General features: G+C 38.3%; 1 protein-coding gene across 1 annotated transcript; it reads left to right on the top strand.

Annotated features, from left to right (window-relative positions):
- Positions 1–7,043, top strand: LOC6623756 (prostaglandin D2 receptor). The gene is made up of 5 exons (XM_002046782.4): positions 1–648; positions 5,489–5,702; positions 5,768–5,960; positions 6,030–6,370; positions 6,424–7,043. Exons 1-5 carry the CDS (start codon positions 416–418, stop codon positions 6,694–6,696), a joined length of 1,254 nt encoding a protein of 417 aa, XP_002046818.1. The 5' UTR covers positions 1–415; the 3' UTR covers positions 6,697–7,043.
- The last annotated feature ends 9,573 nt before the right edge of the window (positions 7,044–16,616 follow it).

Below are 16,616 nucleotides of genomic sequence, written 5' to 3'. Positions count from 1 at the left end.
ATTCTAAATCGACTGCTCGCTGCAGACGGTGCACGGCACGGATTATCTCGGAGACGTTGCAACGTAGTCTATGCCTGTGTCTGTGTGTGCGTATGTATGTGTGCGCTCCAAGAATCGCGCGTGCGTAACTGGCAAAAATATATATTTACGGCTAATGCCAAAGCCAAATTGCTGAACTGCTTAATGTTTAATTAAGTGACCGAAAACGCGTTAATCAACCGATCGAAACTAGTTTCCAGCTGTGGCACGAACCGACAGCAGCAGAGTGGCAACAACAACAACACAAACAACAACAACAGCAACAAAAGTTGACAATTTCAAAAAGAGCAATAATTAATTAAATAAATTGCTGTGGCGTGTGTGCCAAGACATTTTCACTGGAAAACTTCAAAGACACAACAGACGCTGCAAAAAGATGTCTAACGCTAACAATGCCACAACGCCGGCGGGCCAACTGTTGCAAGTGGCCACCGAATTGGCAACAAATAGCTCAACGTCAACTTCAGCAAATGATTTGTACAAGAATCGCCAGCGTTTACTATGCAGCATGATTGTCATGGGTATCGGTGTGCTGGGCAATTTTCTGGCATTGATTATTTTGGCGCGTAAAAAGCATAACAAAAACAGCAAATACACGTTCATGTTGCGGTAAGTTTAACAATTAACAAAATGCGCAAATGCATATGTATACACAACAATATACACACACACTCGCACACACACACACACACACACACACCTGTACACACAGGTTCTACTGTGTCTAGCAATAGTTGTCGCATGCATGACTGTGCTGTCTGGGTTCATGGCAGTTGAGGTTTGTTCAACTTGCTGGATATATTGTGCGGGTCCACTTTGCATTTTAGTGGAGCGCACAACAGTTTTGTGCTACCAAAAATCGAACTCAAATACGAGCGGTTGCCTTTGATATTGTGCGGGGTTTTTTTTTTTTTTTTTTTAATTTTTGTATTCACTTTAATAATAATTTTGTTGGCATTCTTATTTTTGTTGTCATTATCAAATTTATCATTAAAGCTACTTTTATTGGAATTTTTATTATTTTGAAATTTTATTGTTATTATTATCATAACTATCCCCATTGTCGTCCTGATTATTATTATTATAACTACTTTCATTGTTATCATTAAACTATATTATTGTGTTATTATTATTATCATTGTTATTATTATTATTATTATAACTGGTTTTATCAGTATTACTGTCATATTATTTATTGTTTAATTTTTCCATTATTAGTATATGATCAATATTATCATTATCGTCATCATTACTATTGATATTATGATTATTATCAAAGTTTTCTTTATTATTGCTAAAGCATTTCCGACGTGAAGATAGTCCTAATGCGCTGGCTTTTTAGTTGGTTCCTGACCAAGATATCACAATGCCAAGGCAATGCATATTTCCCTTAGCCTAAGAATACCTGTTGCCTTACCTATTGCCTTGCCTATTACCTATTTTTATATTATGATTATATTTATTATTACTGCTTCTATAATCATTAGTATTATTGCCATTACTTGATTCGAACCTCGTAATTCACTTATCATCATCAATCTGTCGAATACTAAATTTTCTTGTGAAAATGACTACCAAAAATATATATCTAGTTCTCTATAAAGTTCAATACATTTCTGGATTCGCTTGAAGTACATTTTGGGAATCGTTGAGAAGCCATTATTAAACATATATTATCAAACTACTTATTATAGCATTTTCTTTTGATATTCTATACCCTTCCAATACCCTGCCAGAATCTGATTCAATAAAGACCTTATAATATAATTTAACTATACTTTTGCTTAACGTTTCACTGTGGCTAAGTGTGGTGCTTCATTGCCAAAAATAAATCAAATAAATTAATCGATGCACTCTGCTCTTGATAATCCCTGCCAGAATCTGTAATTAAATATTGCACAAAAATGTTCTCGAATTCATTTCATTTATGGCATGATGCATTATTGAGGCATTGTTTGTGCTCGTGTATCAAAAGCTACCTAATAAATTCTAGAAAATTTCACATTTTTCAATTAAAATGTGAAATCCTAACCGTTAGCACATCATTAAAGACAGCCCTCGTATTCAATTACATTTGCATATCTTATCTAAATATATATAAATTTGCCTTGACCAAACGGCATTTGATTTAGTTTTATCGGGAGCCAAGCAACGCTTAAATATATATATATACTTTTTGGATAAAGCGTGTTATGACATTTTTTTTTTTTTTTGATATTTTCCATAAAAAGGAGGCCACAGGCTTAGCCGGCATCAATTTACGCCTTGAACATAATTTGTTCAAATCCGTAAAGTGCCTACAAACGGCAATTTGAGCCCTCGACCAAATTATCCGGGCTGTGCGCGCGTGTGTGCATCTGTGTGTGTTCGCGCGTGTGTGTGTGTGTGCTCAAGGGACATAATGTAACCGCTTTGATCTCAGCTTCATTTGATTGATGAACTTGTGCGCTCAGTTTGACACTTGACGCCAAAATAATTATATATTCGCATATAGAAGCCCTTGAGACTGGGCCTAAATCGGGTCCTAAATGAAAGCGTGTGAACACATATTTTATCGTATATGTTCTATGAACACACGTTTCCGCTGCTCGAATGATATACTCTTCCAGAGAGCATTATAATTATGTCACCTAACGTGTTATTGAGGCGATATTGATAGATATATAGCCATACAGACATATTCATCTATGCAAACTATTCTCAGATCATATTTCATGAAACTTTTCATAGGCTCGTTTTACTGTTGACAGCGGGTATACAGATCGGACAACTATATCGAAAAGATGTCAGAGGCATAATAAGCCGAAAACGTAGGTCTTTATTTTTTTTTGCTTTTCAGAATATCTTGACCAAACTGGCATTCAGTATGCTCTCTATATACTTATATGCATCGGACCACTATATCATATAATTTCCAAAGAATGGATCCGTCAAAAATAATGCTCTTGTATAAACATCCCTTTCTGTATATTTGACTACAATAACCAAAGTTTCCATACTTAAGTTCGATTATGATTCTTAATTAACATCGGACAACTTTATCACATAGCTCTTTAAAGAGAAACGATCAGTCAATTTTTCTGTTTGTCAAATTATTTGAGTTTCACAATTCTTCTCGCTCAGTTGCAAATCTCATTGCTTCCAGAGTATTCAGCTTTCGGTGTGCCAAAAACAGTCGCATTTTCTTGTTGTTAGTAAAAATTTTCGCAAACATTTCAGTTTTTCACTAAAATGGCAACTCACGCGGGCCCTAATGCAAAATATTGTGTACACACAAAAAGTTTACAGCCCACCATAAATCGCATTTGCAATTAAAATTTGTGACTATATCTGCAACGATATAGTATACAGTCCGGTTCGTATATGGCTGCGGTCAATCTTGAGTTCAGCAAATACTGTCGGAATCTGTTAGTTTTGCCATGCATTGCCCCTTATTGTAATCTAGACATCTATTCGTTTTTTTTCCCCGCTCTATGCGAGAGCTGACAACAATTATTCATAGCAGAGACAAATGATTTTCTTATGTGACACAAGTGACGTTTTCTTTTTTTTCGAATGGTTCTGGAAAAGTAAAATGTGCCTTCGCGTTGACAGACGGAGAGCTTGTTGTCTATCTGAGCGTTCGCAAGAGATTGCTAAGAGAATTGCAAAGAATGTTAAATACTCTGCAGAAATCTTTATTATAAAAGGTGCACAGACTCTTGAAGAACTGTTTTTCAAATGCAATAAAACATAAATTAAAACGGAGACAAGATGGAATTAATTGTTAAGAAAGTATGTTTTTGTAGGATATCGTATAACTCGATTATCCATCAGCATAAAATTCATATAGATGGAAGTTATAAAATGTAAGTCAATATTTCATATAATAATTAAAGATATTTAGGGTTCAAAGGCAACGATTGAATATTGCCATACACTTAAGTAAAACCCATGCGCAGGTCTTTGTTCTCCCACAACCGAACAAAAATCGTAAGATTTGCATAATTTTTTCTACAAAAAGTATTCCCCATAAACATACATTTTCTAGCTATTGTATTCTTATTGGTATATAAAAATATATATGTAAATTTGTACTTACCCCAAACTCCGACGTTCATTTATCATATATTCAACCATTAGTGGGAGAAAGACAGATTTGTATTTATATACACACATCACTAAAAAAGCAAATTAAATTGGTGTGAGAATATGAACAGAGAAAATGATTTTTAAATGGCAAACGCAGTTTGTGAATATAATATTAATAAATAAAGCATGAAAACGTGCAAGGCTTGCTTTAATTCATGAGAATCGCATAGTAGGGCGATGTTGGAAAATACGATATTGCTGATTTGCAGCGCAAACGGGTAAAAATTCAAGCAAACTTGGGCTGCATTTGTTAAAAGAGAGCATAAAAGACATCCCTATATAAAAAATAAACCCACTTGTTCTGCGGTTGATATAGTTAAGTTCAACTTGTTCGCCCTGTCGGTTTGTTCGGTCAGTCAGTCAGTCAGTCAGGACAAATAATTTTATTTAATTATATAGAGATATAGCTAAATACAAACGTATTTACTTGAACATTCTTTAGTCGAATGCCTTGGTTTATAGGTTTGCAATCAGCTATAAAACATTCGCAACGGTCTGAAGTATTGTATTTAACAGATGTTAAGCAATCAAGGCTAATACCGCAGGTGACTAAGAAAACCAATGTACCGGATATTGTGCGTACCGGCACTCGAAAAGCATTATATATAACAATAATTATTATCAGCTTGCGCCTGGTCAGTTAGTTCCACTTGGTCTAGTGTCTGAATGCGTCGCAATTTGTTTGACCATCGATAAGAATTATAAATGTGACATCATTAAACACATTTATTGTGTGGAAAACTTTAATTGTGCTATTTACGAGCCCCAAAAACCCTATAACCCACAGCCTAGAGCCCAGAACCCACGGCCACCAATTTTGTGACCCAAAGGCGAGCTCAGCACGCACATTTCGGCCGCAGGCCGAGCACGTCCTTCATTTGAGTCCAAACAAGCAACAAAAGAAGAAACGCCATCTTCGGCATGCCGAAGATGAAATACCCTTGCAAAGATTGTGGGGGTTTCTTAACATGTGAGAATAATGGTGAAGCTTGTGATTCGAGAGAAAAGAAAAGTTTGGTCAAGATATCTTGATATCTTCTATAACAGCTATTTGATCTAGAGATCCAATCCGTCCGATACCAACTGAAATATTAACGCTCAACTTAAATAGGTTTGACATCGATTCAACTGTTGGGTAAATGGTCTTTATAGGGTATATGAGGCATCTCTTTCAATGCGTCACACACATTTGCTGCCAATATTGGAATACCCTCTGCAAGAGTATAAAGGGCTTCATCCTGTCGCATACTGTGCTAATTTATGATCCCACTCAATGTTTCGGGCCTAATCCCACATCCCTTTTTTTGCACCCACACAGCTGCCTGGCCACAAACGATCTGGTGGGTCTGCTGGGCATGTCTGGCGCAGCGCTGCTCAAGTACAGTTTTCCGGAGCTGGTGCCATTTTTTTTGCGACTCGACTGCTTTGGGCACGTGTTGTGGCGTTTCTTTGGCGTCAACTCCGGCTGCATAGCGGCCGTAATGGCCGCCGAGCGTTGCATGGCCCTGGCACGTCCCTTTATCTATCACAAGGTGAGTTTGCACAGTCAAATCGAGCGCACGCACAGAGCAAATCTTAATCGAGCAACTCTGTGCAGCACATCACCTACGAGCTGATCCAGAAGAGCATACGAAGCATCCTGCTGGTGGCCGCAATTGTTACGTTTCTGCCTTTTGTTGGATTTGGCGCCTACATTAACGAATCGAATCCGAAGCAATTGAAATGTATACGATATCGGGATGCGACTGGCGCAACGAACAATGCCTATTCCATATTCTTTATGGTCTTTGGTGAGATTTTACACATATGCTTCATTAAAGGACTCCGCTCATCTGTGGCCTCTTTCCATTCCATTGCAGGCAGCCTTTTGTGCGTTGTGATTGTAGTCTGCAATTTGTTTGTGGCTCGCGTCCTGTGGATCATCGGACGCAGTCGCACCACCAAACGGCACATGAACTACAATTTGGTTGGCCGCGAGAAGAGCATACGCAGCATCGATGCGGAGAGCAGCAGCGGCACCACGCTCTACCAGGCTCAGTATAGCACCGGCAGCGGGCATCACAATCTGCCGCCGCCAAGGCAATTCCATCATAGCAACAGCGTGACTATGACAGCCGCAACATCGCCGGATGAGATCAAGTTTGCCAAGCTAATGGCATTCCTCAGTCTCAGCTTTGTCTTATGCTGGATGCCGCAAATGGTCAGTTGGATCACATCAATAAGTATTTATTTAACGCTGCCCTTCTCCCATAGATTGCCATACCCTTGGCCATAAAGGAGAATCGCGTGAGTGCGGCGCATCCGTTCTTTGTTGTTGCCGATGTCCTCATGGCGTTGCATTTCACATTGGATCCGTACATTTATGTGGTGACACGCACCAAGAGCATCAATTGGTCCCTGTTCAACTGCATCAAGCGCTGGCGCAGTGGCTGGCGCGGCGGCCGGCTCCAGCGTTCCCAGAGCGACCAGAGTCGCATACGCACCACCACCACCGAGCAGAATACCCTGGACTGTAATTTTAATTGACTTTGGGGGGCTTGTGGCCATTCTGTCGTACCTACTACCTAAGTACTTAGCAACGTATACGTAGTCAAGGAGTTTCTGTTGAAGACCCTCATTGGATAACGAGTATCTCAATGGTGGGACACATTCCTTCAGTCCAAGTCAGTTGAAGGAGCTGCCTGTCTCATTTAATCTTAAGCTATTATTAACCCATCACCATATCAGGGCTGAAACATACTCTCTTCTAAGTGAACCCCCACTCCCGATCACATAATCTTAACATTCACACACTACTTGTACAATAAGTTTAATTACATATTAATATATATATTTAGCGCATAATACGATATAATAAACTGAAATCCCAAAAATCCCTATTTATAATTCTTTATCCTGTCTCTACGCAAAGCCTAAACTGAAGTTATCCTATGTGTTCCAGGTCGCAAAATATGTTTGAATTAAACTCATTTTCATTGCGAAATTTCTACTCATTTCTATATGGGAATTTTGATCGTGCCAGGATGCAAAATTGATCTAGAGGTCAAACCATGAACAAAATGCCAAACCATATGAAAATCGGTTGAGTTTTGACCGAGTTATGGGGATGGGAAATTTTGACCCATGTCTGTTTAGGATATCTGAGGCACCTTTTTCACATGAATTTCGACCTACAATCATGTTCCCAGATTTTGATGCAAAATTGATCTAGAGGTCAAACCATGATCAAAAAGCCAATCCATATGAAAATTGGTTGAGTTTTGACCGAGTTATGGGGGTGATAAATTTTGACCCATGTCTGTATAGGATATCTGAGGCACCTATTTCACATGAATTTTCACCTAGAATCATGTTCCCAGATTTTGATGCAAAATTGATCTAGAGGCCAAACCATGAGCAAAATGCCAAACCATATGAAAATTGGTTGAGTTTTGACTAAGTTATGGGGGTGGGAAATTTTGACCCATGTCTGTATAGGATATCTGAGGCACCTATTTCACATGAATTTTCACCTAGAATCATGTTCCCAGATTTTGATGCAAAATTGATCTAGAGGCCAAACCCTGTACAAAAAGGCAAACCATATGAAAATCGGTTGAATTTTGCCCGAGTTATGGGGGTGGGAAATTTTGAGCCATGTCTGTATAGGATATCTGAGGCTCCTTTTTCACATGAATTTTGAGCAAGAATCATGTTCCCAGATTTTGATGCAAAATTGATCTAGAGGCCAAACCATGAATAAAAAGCCAAACCATATGAAAATTGGTTGAGTTTTGACCGAGTTATGGGGGTGGGAAATTTTGAGCCATGTCTGTATAGGATTCTGAGGCTCCTTTTTCACATGAATTTTGAGCAAGAATCATGTTCCCAGATTTTGAATCCAAATTGATATACAAGTCAAACCATGAACAAAAAGGCAAACCATATGAAAATTGGTTGAGTTTTGACCGAGTTATGGGGGTGGGAAAATTTGAGCCATGTCTGTATAGGATATCTGAAGCTCCTTTTCACATGAATTTTGACCAAGAATCATGTTCCCAGATTTTGATGCAAAATTGATCTAGAGGTCAAACCATGAACAAAATGCCAAACCATATGAAAATTGGTTGAGTTTTGACCGAGTTATGGGGGTGGGAAATTTTGACCCATGTCTGTATAGGATATCTGAGGCTCCTTTTCACATGAATTTTGACCAAGAATCATGTTCCCAGATTTAGATGCAAAATTGATCTAGAGGCCAAACCATGTACAAAAAGGCAAACCATATGAAAATCGGTTGAATTTTGACCGAGTTATGGGGGTGGGAAATTTTGACCCATGTCTGTATAGGATATCTGAGGCTCCTTTTTCACATGAATTTTGACCAAGAATCATATTCCCAGACTTTGATGCAAAATTGATCTAGAGGCCAAACCATGAACAAGAAGCCAAACCATATGAAAATTGGTTGAGTTTTGACCGAGTTATGGGGGTAGGAAATTTTGACCCATGTCTGTTTAGGATATCTGAGCCACCTTTTTCACATGAATTTTGACCAAGAATCATGTTCCCAGATTTAGATGCAAAATTGATCTAGAGGCCAAACCATGAACAAAAAGCCAAACCATATGAAAATTGGTTAAGTTTTAACCGAGTTATGAGGGTGGGAAAATTTGAGCCATGTCTGTATAGGATATCTGAGGCTCCTTTTTCACATGAATTTTGACCAAGAATCATGTTCCCAGACTTTGATGCAAAATTGATCTAGAGGCCAAACCATGAACAAAAAGCCAAACCATATGAAAATCGGTTGAATTTTGACCGAGTTATGAGGGTGTGAAATTTTGACCCATGTCTGTATAGGATATCTGAGGCTCCTTTTTCACATGAATTTTGACCAAGAATCATGTTCCCAGATTTTGATGCAAAATTGATCTAGAGGCCAAACCATGAACAAGAAGCCAAACCATATGAAAATTGGTTGAGTTTTGACCGAGTTATGGGGGTGGGAAATTTTGACCCATGTCTGTTTAGGATATCTGAGCCACCTTTTTCACATGAATTTTGACCAAGAATCATGTTCCCAGATTTTGATGCAAAATTGATCTAGAGGCCAAACCATGAGCAAAATGCCAAACCAAATGAAAATTGGTTGAGTTTTGACTAAGTTATGGGGGTGGGAAATTTTGACCCATGTCTGTATAGGATATCTGAGGCACCTATTTCACATGAATTTTCACCTAGAATCATGTTCCCAGATTTTGATGCAAAATTGATCTAGAGGCCAAACCCTGTACAAAAAGGCAAACCATATGAAAATCGGTTGAATTTTGCCCGAGTTATGGGGGTGGGAAATTTTGAGCCATGTCTGTATAGGATATCTGAAGCTCCTTTTCACATGAATTTTGACCAAGAATCATGTTCCCAGATTTAGATGCAATATTGATCTAGAGGCCAAACCATGAAGAAAAAGCCAAACCATATGAAAATTGGTTAAGTTTTGACCGAGTTATGAGGGTGGGAAATTTTGACCCATGTCTGTATAGGATATCTGAGGCTCCTTTTTCACATGAATTTTGACCAAGAATCATGTTCCCAGATTTTGATGCAAAATTGATCTAGAGGTCAAACCATGAACAAGAAGCCAAACCATATGAAAATTGGTTGAGTTTTGACCGAGTTATGGGGGTGGGAAATTTTGACCCATGTCTGTTTAGGATATCTGAGCCACCTTTTTAACATGAATTTTGACCAAGAATCATGTTCCCAGATTTAGATGCAAAATTGATCTAGAGGCCAAACCATGTACAAAAAGGCAAACCATATGAAAATCGGTTGAATTTTGACCGAGTTATGGGGGTGGGAAATTTTGACCCATGTCTGTATAGGATATCTGAGGCTCCTTTTTCACATGAATTTTGACCAAGAATCATGTTCCCAGACTTTGATGCAAAATTGATCTAGAGGCCAAACCATGAACAAAAAGCCAAACCATATGAAAATCGGTTGAATTTTGACCGAGTTATGAGGGTGTGAAATTTTGACCCATGTCTGTATAGGATATCTGAGGCTCCTTTTTCACATGAATTTTGACCAAGAATCATGTTCCCAGATTTTGATGCAAAATTGATCTAGAGGCCAAACCATGAACAAAAAGGCAAACCATATGAAAATTGGTTGAGTTTTGACCGAGTTATGGGGGTAGGAAATTTTGACCCATGTCTGTTTAGGATATCTGAGCCACCTTTTTCACATGAATTTTGACCAAGAATCATGTTCCCAGATTTAGATGCAAAATTGATCTAGAGGCCAAACCATGAACAAAAAGCCAAACCATATGAAAATTGGTTAAGTTTTGACCGAGTTATGAGGGTGGGAAATTTTGACCCATGTCTGTTTAGGATATCTGAGCCACCTTTTTCACATGAATTTTGACCAAGAATCATGTTCCCAGATTTAGATGCAAAATTGATCTAGAGGCCAAACCATGAACAAAAAGCCAAACCATATGAAAATTGGTTAAGTTTTAACCGAGTTATGAGGGTGGGAAAATTTGAGCCATGTCTGTATAGGATATCTGAGGCTCCTTTTTCACATGAATTTTGAGCAAGAATCATGTTCCCAGATTTTGAATCCAAATTGATATACAAGTCAAACCATGAACAAAAAGGCAAACCATATGAAAATTGGTTGAGTTTTGACCGAGTTATGGGGGTGGGAAAATTTGAGCCATGTCTGTATAGGATATCTGAAGCTCCTTTTCACATGAATTTTGACCAAGAATCATGTTCCCAGATTTTGATGCAAAATTGATCTAGAGGTCAAACCATGAACAAAATGCCAAACCATATGAAAATTGGTTGAGTTTTGACCGAGTTATGGGGGTGGGAAATTTTGACCCATGTCTGTATAGGATATCTGAGGCTCCTTTTCACATGAATTTTGACCAAGAATCATGTTCCCAGATTTAGATGCAAAATTGATCTAGAGGCCAAACCATGTACAAAAAGGCAAACCATATGAAAATCGGTTGAATTTTGACCGAGTTATGGGGGTGGGAAATTTTGACCCATGTCTGTATAGGATATCTGAGGCTCCTTTTTCACATGAATTTTGACCAAGAATCATGTTCCCAGATTTTGATGCAAAATTTATCTAGAGGCCAAACCATGAACAAGAAGCCAAACCATATGAAAATTGGTTGAGTTTTGACCGAGTTATGGGGGTGGGAAATTTTGACCCATGTCTGTTTAGGATATCTGAGCCACCTTTTTCACATGAATTTTGACCAAGAATCATGTTCCCAGATTTTGATGCAAAATTGATATAGAGGCCAAACCATGAGCAAAATGCCAAACCATATGAAAATTGGTTGAGTTTTGACTAAGTTATGGGGGTGGGAAATTTTGACCCATGTCTGTATAGGATATCTGAGGCACCTATTTCACATGAATTTTCACCTAGAATCATGTTCCCAGATTTTGATGCAAAATTGATCTAGAGGCCAAACCCTGTACAAAAAGGCAAACCATATGAAAATCGGTTGAATTTTGCCCGAGTTATGGGGGTGGGAAATTTTGAGCCATGTCTGTATAGGATATCTGAAGCTCCTTTTCACATGAATTTTGACCAAGAATCATGTTCCCAGATTTTGATGCAAAATTGATCTAGAGGTCAAACCATGAACAAAATGCCAAACCATATGAAAATTGGTTGAGTTTTGACCGAGTTATGGGGGTGGGAAATTTTGACCCATGTCTGTATAGGATATCTGAGGCTCCTTTTCACATGAATTTTGACCAAGAATCATGTTCCCAGATTTAGATGCAAAATTGATCTAGAGGCCAAACCATGTACAAAAAGGCAAACCATATGAAAATCGGTTGAATTTTGACCGAGTTATGGGGGTGGGAAATTTTGATCCATGTCTGTATAGGATATCTGAGGCTCCTTTTTCACATGAATTTTGACCAAGAATCATATTCCCAGACTTTGATGCAAAATTGATCTAGAGGCCAAACCATGAACAAAAAGCCAAACCATATGAAAATCGGTTGAATTTTGACCGAGTTATGAGGGTGTGAAATTTTGACCCATGTCTGTATAGGATATCTGAGGCTCCTTTTTCACATGAATTTTGACCAAGAATCATGTTCCCAGATTTTGATGCAAAATTGATCTAGAGGCCAAACCATGAACAAGAAGCCAAACCATATGAAAATTGGTTGAGTTTTGACCGAGTTATGGGGGTGGGAAATTTTGACCCATGTCTGTTTAGGATATCTGAGCCACCTTTTTCACATGAATTTTGACCAAGAATCATGTTCCCAGATTTAGATGCAATATTGATCTAGAGGCCAAACCATGAACAAAAAGCCAAACCATATGAAAATTGGTTAAGTTTTGACCGAGTTATGAGGGTGGGAAATTTTGACCCATGTCTGTATAGGATATCTGAGGCTCCTTTTTCACATGAATTTTGACCAAGAATCATGTTCCCAGATTTTGATGCAAAATTGATCTAGAGGTCAAACCATGAACAAGAAGCCAAACCATATGAAAATTGGTTGAGTTTTGACCGAGTTATGGGGGTGGGAAATTTTGACCCATGTCTGTTTAGGATATCTGAGCCACCTTTTTAACATGAATTTTGACCAAGAATCATGTTCCCAGATTTAGATGCAAAATTGATCTAGAGGCCAAACCATGTACAAAAAGGCAAACCATATGAAAATCGGTTGAATTTTGACCGAGTTATGGGGGTGGGAAATTTTGACCCATGTCTGTATAGGATATCTGAGGCTCCTTTTTCACATGAATTTTGACCAAGAATCATGTTCCCAGACTTTGATGCAAAATTGATCTAGAGGCCAAACCATGAACAAAAAGCCAAACCATATGAAACTCGGTTGAATTTTGACCGAGTTATGAGGGTGTGAAATTTTGACCCATGTCTGTATAGGATATCTGAGGCTCCTTTTTCACATGAATTTTGACCAAGAATCATGTTCCCAGATTTTGATGCAAAATTGATCTAGAGGCCAAACCATGAACAAGAAGCCAAACCATATGAAAATTGGTTGAGTTTTGACCGAGTTATGGGGGTAGGAAATTTTGACCCATGTCTGTTTAGGATATCTGAGCCACCTTTTTCACATGAATTTTGACCAAGAATCATGTTCCCAGATTTAGATGCAAAATTGATCTAGAGGCCAAACCATGAACAAAAAGCCAAACCATATGAAAATTGGTTAAGTTTTGACCGAGTTATGAGGGTGGGAAATTTTGACCCATGTCTGTTTAGGATATCTGAGGCTCCTTTTTCACATGAATTTTGACCAAGAATCATGTTCCCAGATTTTGATGCAAAATTGATCTAGAGGCCAATCCATGAACAAAAAGCCAAACCATATGAAAATTGGTTAAGTTTTAACCGAGTTATGAGGGTGGGAAAATTTGAGCCATGTCTGTATAGGATATCTGAGGCTCCTTTTTCACATGAATTTTGACCAAGAATCATGTTCCCAGATTTAGATGCAAAATTGATCTAGAGGCCAAACCATGTACAAAAAGGCAAACCATATGAAAATCGGTTGAATTTTGACCGAGTTATGGGGGTGGGAAATTTTGACCCATGTCTGTATAGGATATCTGAGGCTCCTTTTTCACATGAATTTTGACCAAGAATCATGTTCCCAGATTTTGATGCAAAATTTATCTAGAGGCCAAACCATGAACAAGAAGCCAAACCATATGAAAATTGGTTGAGTTTTGACCGAGTTATGGGGGTGGGAAATTTTGACCCATGTCTGTTTAGGATATCTGAGCCACCTTTTTCACATGAATTTTGACCAAGAATCATGTTCCCAGATTTTGATGCAAAATTGATCTAGAGGCCAAACCATGAGCAAAATGCCAAACCATATGAAAATTGGTTGAGTTTTGACTAAGTTATGGGGGTGGGAAATTTTGACCCATGTCTGTATAGGATATCTGAGGCACCTATTTCACATGAATTTTCACCTAGAATCATGTTCCCAGATTTTGATGCAAAATTGATCTAGAGGCCAAACCCTGTACAAAAAGGCAAACCATATGAAAATCGGTTGAATTTTGCCCGAGTTATGGGGGTGGGAAATTTTGAGCCATGTCTGTATAGGATATCTGAAGCTCCTTTTCACATGAATTTTGACCAAGAATCATGTTCCCAGATTTTGATGCAAAATTGATCTAGAGGTCAAACCATGAACAAAATGCCAAACCATATGAAAATTGGTTGAGTTTTGACCGAGTTATGGGGGTGGGAAATTTTGACCCATGTCTGTATAGGATATCTGAGGCTCCTTTTCACATGAATTTTGACCAAGAATCATGTTCCCAGATTTAGATGCAAAATTGATCTAGAGGCCAAACCATGTACAAAAAGGCAAACCATATGAAAATCGGTTGAATTTTGACCGAGTTATGGGGGTGGGAAATTTTGACCCATGTCTGTATAGGATATCTGAGGCTCCTTTTTCACATGAATTTTGACCAAGAATCATATTCCCAGACTTTGATGCAAAATTGATCTAGAGGCCAAACCATGAACAAAAAGCCAAACCATATGAAAATCGGTTGAATTTTGACCGAGTTATGAGGGTGTGAAATTTTGACCCATGTCTGTATAGGATATCTGAGGCTCCTTTTTCACATGAATTTTGACCAAGAATCATGTTCCCAGATTTTGATGCAAAATTGATCTAGAGGCCAAACCATGAACAAGAAGCCAAACCATATGAAAATTGGTTGAGTTTTGACCGAGTTATGGGGGTGGGAAATTTTGACCCATGTCTGTTTAGGATATCTGAGCCACCTTTTTCACATGAATTTTGACCAAGAATCATGTTCCCAGATTTAGATGCAATATTGATCTAGAGGCCAAACCATGAACAAAAAGCCAAACCATATGAAAATTGGTTAAGTTTTGACCGAGTTATGAGGGTGGGAAATTTTGACCCATGTCTGTATAGGATATCTGAGGCTCCTTTTTCACATGAATTTTGACCAAGAATCATGTTCCCAGATTTTGATGCAAAATTGATCTAGAGGTCAAACCATGAACAAGAAGCCAAACCATATGAAAATTGGTTGAGTTTTGACCGAGTTATGGGGGTGGGAAATTTTGACCCATGTCTGTTTAGGATATCTGAGCCACCTTTTTAACATGAATTTTGACCAAGAATCATGTTCCCAGATTTAGATGCAAAATTGATCTAGAGGCCAAACCATGTACAAAAAGGCAAACCATATGAAAATCGGTTGAATTTTGACCGAGTTATGGGGGTGGGAAATTTTGACCCATGTCTGTATAGGATATCTGAGGCTCCTTTTTCACATGAATTTTGACCAAGAATCATGTTCCCAGACTTTGATGCAAAATTGATCTAGAGGCCAAACCATGAACAAAAAGCCAAACCATATGAAAATCGGTTGAATTTTGACCGAGTTATGAGGGTGTGAAATTTTGACCCATGTCTGTATAGGATATCTGAGGCTCCTTTTTCACATGAATTTTGACCAAGAATCATGTTCCCAGATTTTGATGCAAAATTGATCTAGAGGCCAAACCATGAACAAGAAGCCAAACCATATGAAAATTGGTTGAGTTTTGACCGAGTTATGGGGGTAGGAAATTTTGACCCATGTCTGTTTAGGATATCTGAGCCACCTTTTTCACATGAATTTTGACCAAGAATCATGTTCCCAGATTTAGATGCAAAATTGATCTAGAGGCCAAACCATGAACAAAAAGCCAAACCATATGAAAATTGGTTAAGTTTTGACCGAGTTATGAGGGTGGGAAATTTTGACCCATGTCTGTTTAGGATATCTGAGGCTCCTTTTTCACATGAATTTTGACCAAGAATCATGTTCCCAGATTTTGATGCAAAATTGATCTAGAGGCCAATCCATGAACAAAAAGCCAAACCATATGAAAATTGGTTAAGTTTTAACCGAGTTATGAGGGTGGGAAAATTTGAGCCATGTCTGTATAGGATATCTGAGGCTCCTTTTTCACATGAATTTTGACCAAGAATCATGTTCCCAGACTTTGATGCAAAATTGATCTAGAGGCCAAACCATGAACAAAAAGCCAAACCATATGAAAATCGGTTGAATTTTGACCGAGTTATGAGGGTGTGAAATTTTGACCCATGTCTGTATAGGATATCTGAGGCTCCTTTTTCACATGAATTTTGACCAAGAATCATGTTCCCAGATTTTGATGCAAAATTGATCTAGAGGCCAAACCATGAACAAGAAGCCAAACCATATGAAAATTGGTTGAGTTTTGACCGAGTTATGGGGGTGGGAAATTTTGACCCATGTCTGTTTAGGATATCTGAGCCACCTTTTTCACATGAATTTTGACCAAGAATCATGTTCCCAGATTTAGATGCAAAATTGATCTAGAGGCCAAACCA

This window comes from Drosophila virilis, chromosome 3 (assembly GCF_030788295.1).
Source record: "Drosophila virilis strain 15010-1051.87 chromosome 3, Dvir_AGI_RSII-ME, whole genome shotgun sequence".
In the NCBI taxonomy this organism is placed as follows: Eukaryota; Metazoa; Arthropoda; class Insecta; order Diptera; family Drosophilidae; genus Drosophila; species Drosophila virilis.
The sequence above is the reverse complement of the archived record's forward strand: the minus strand, read 5'-3'. Positions and strand labels throughout refer to the sequence as shown.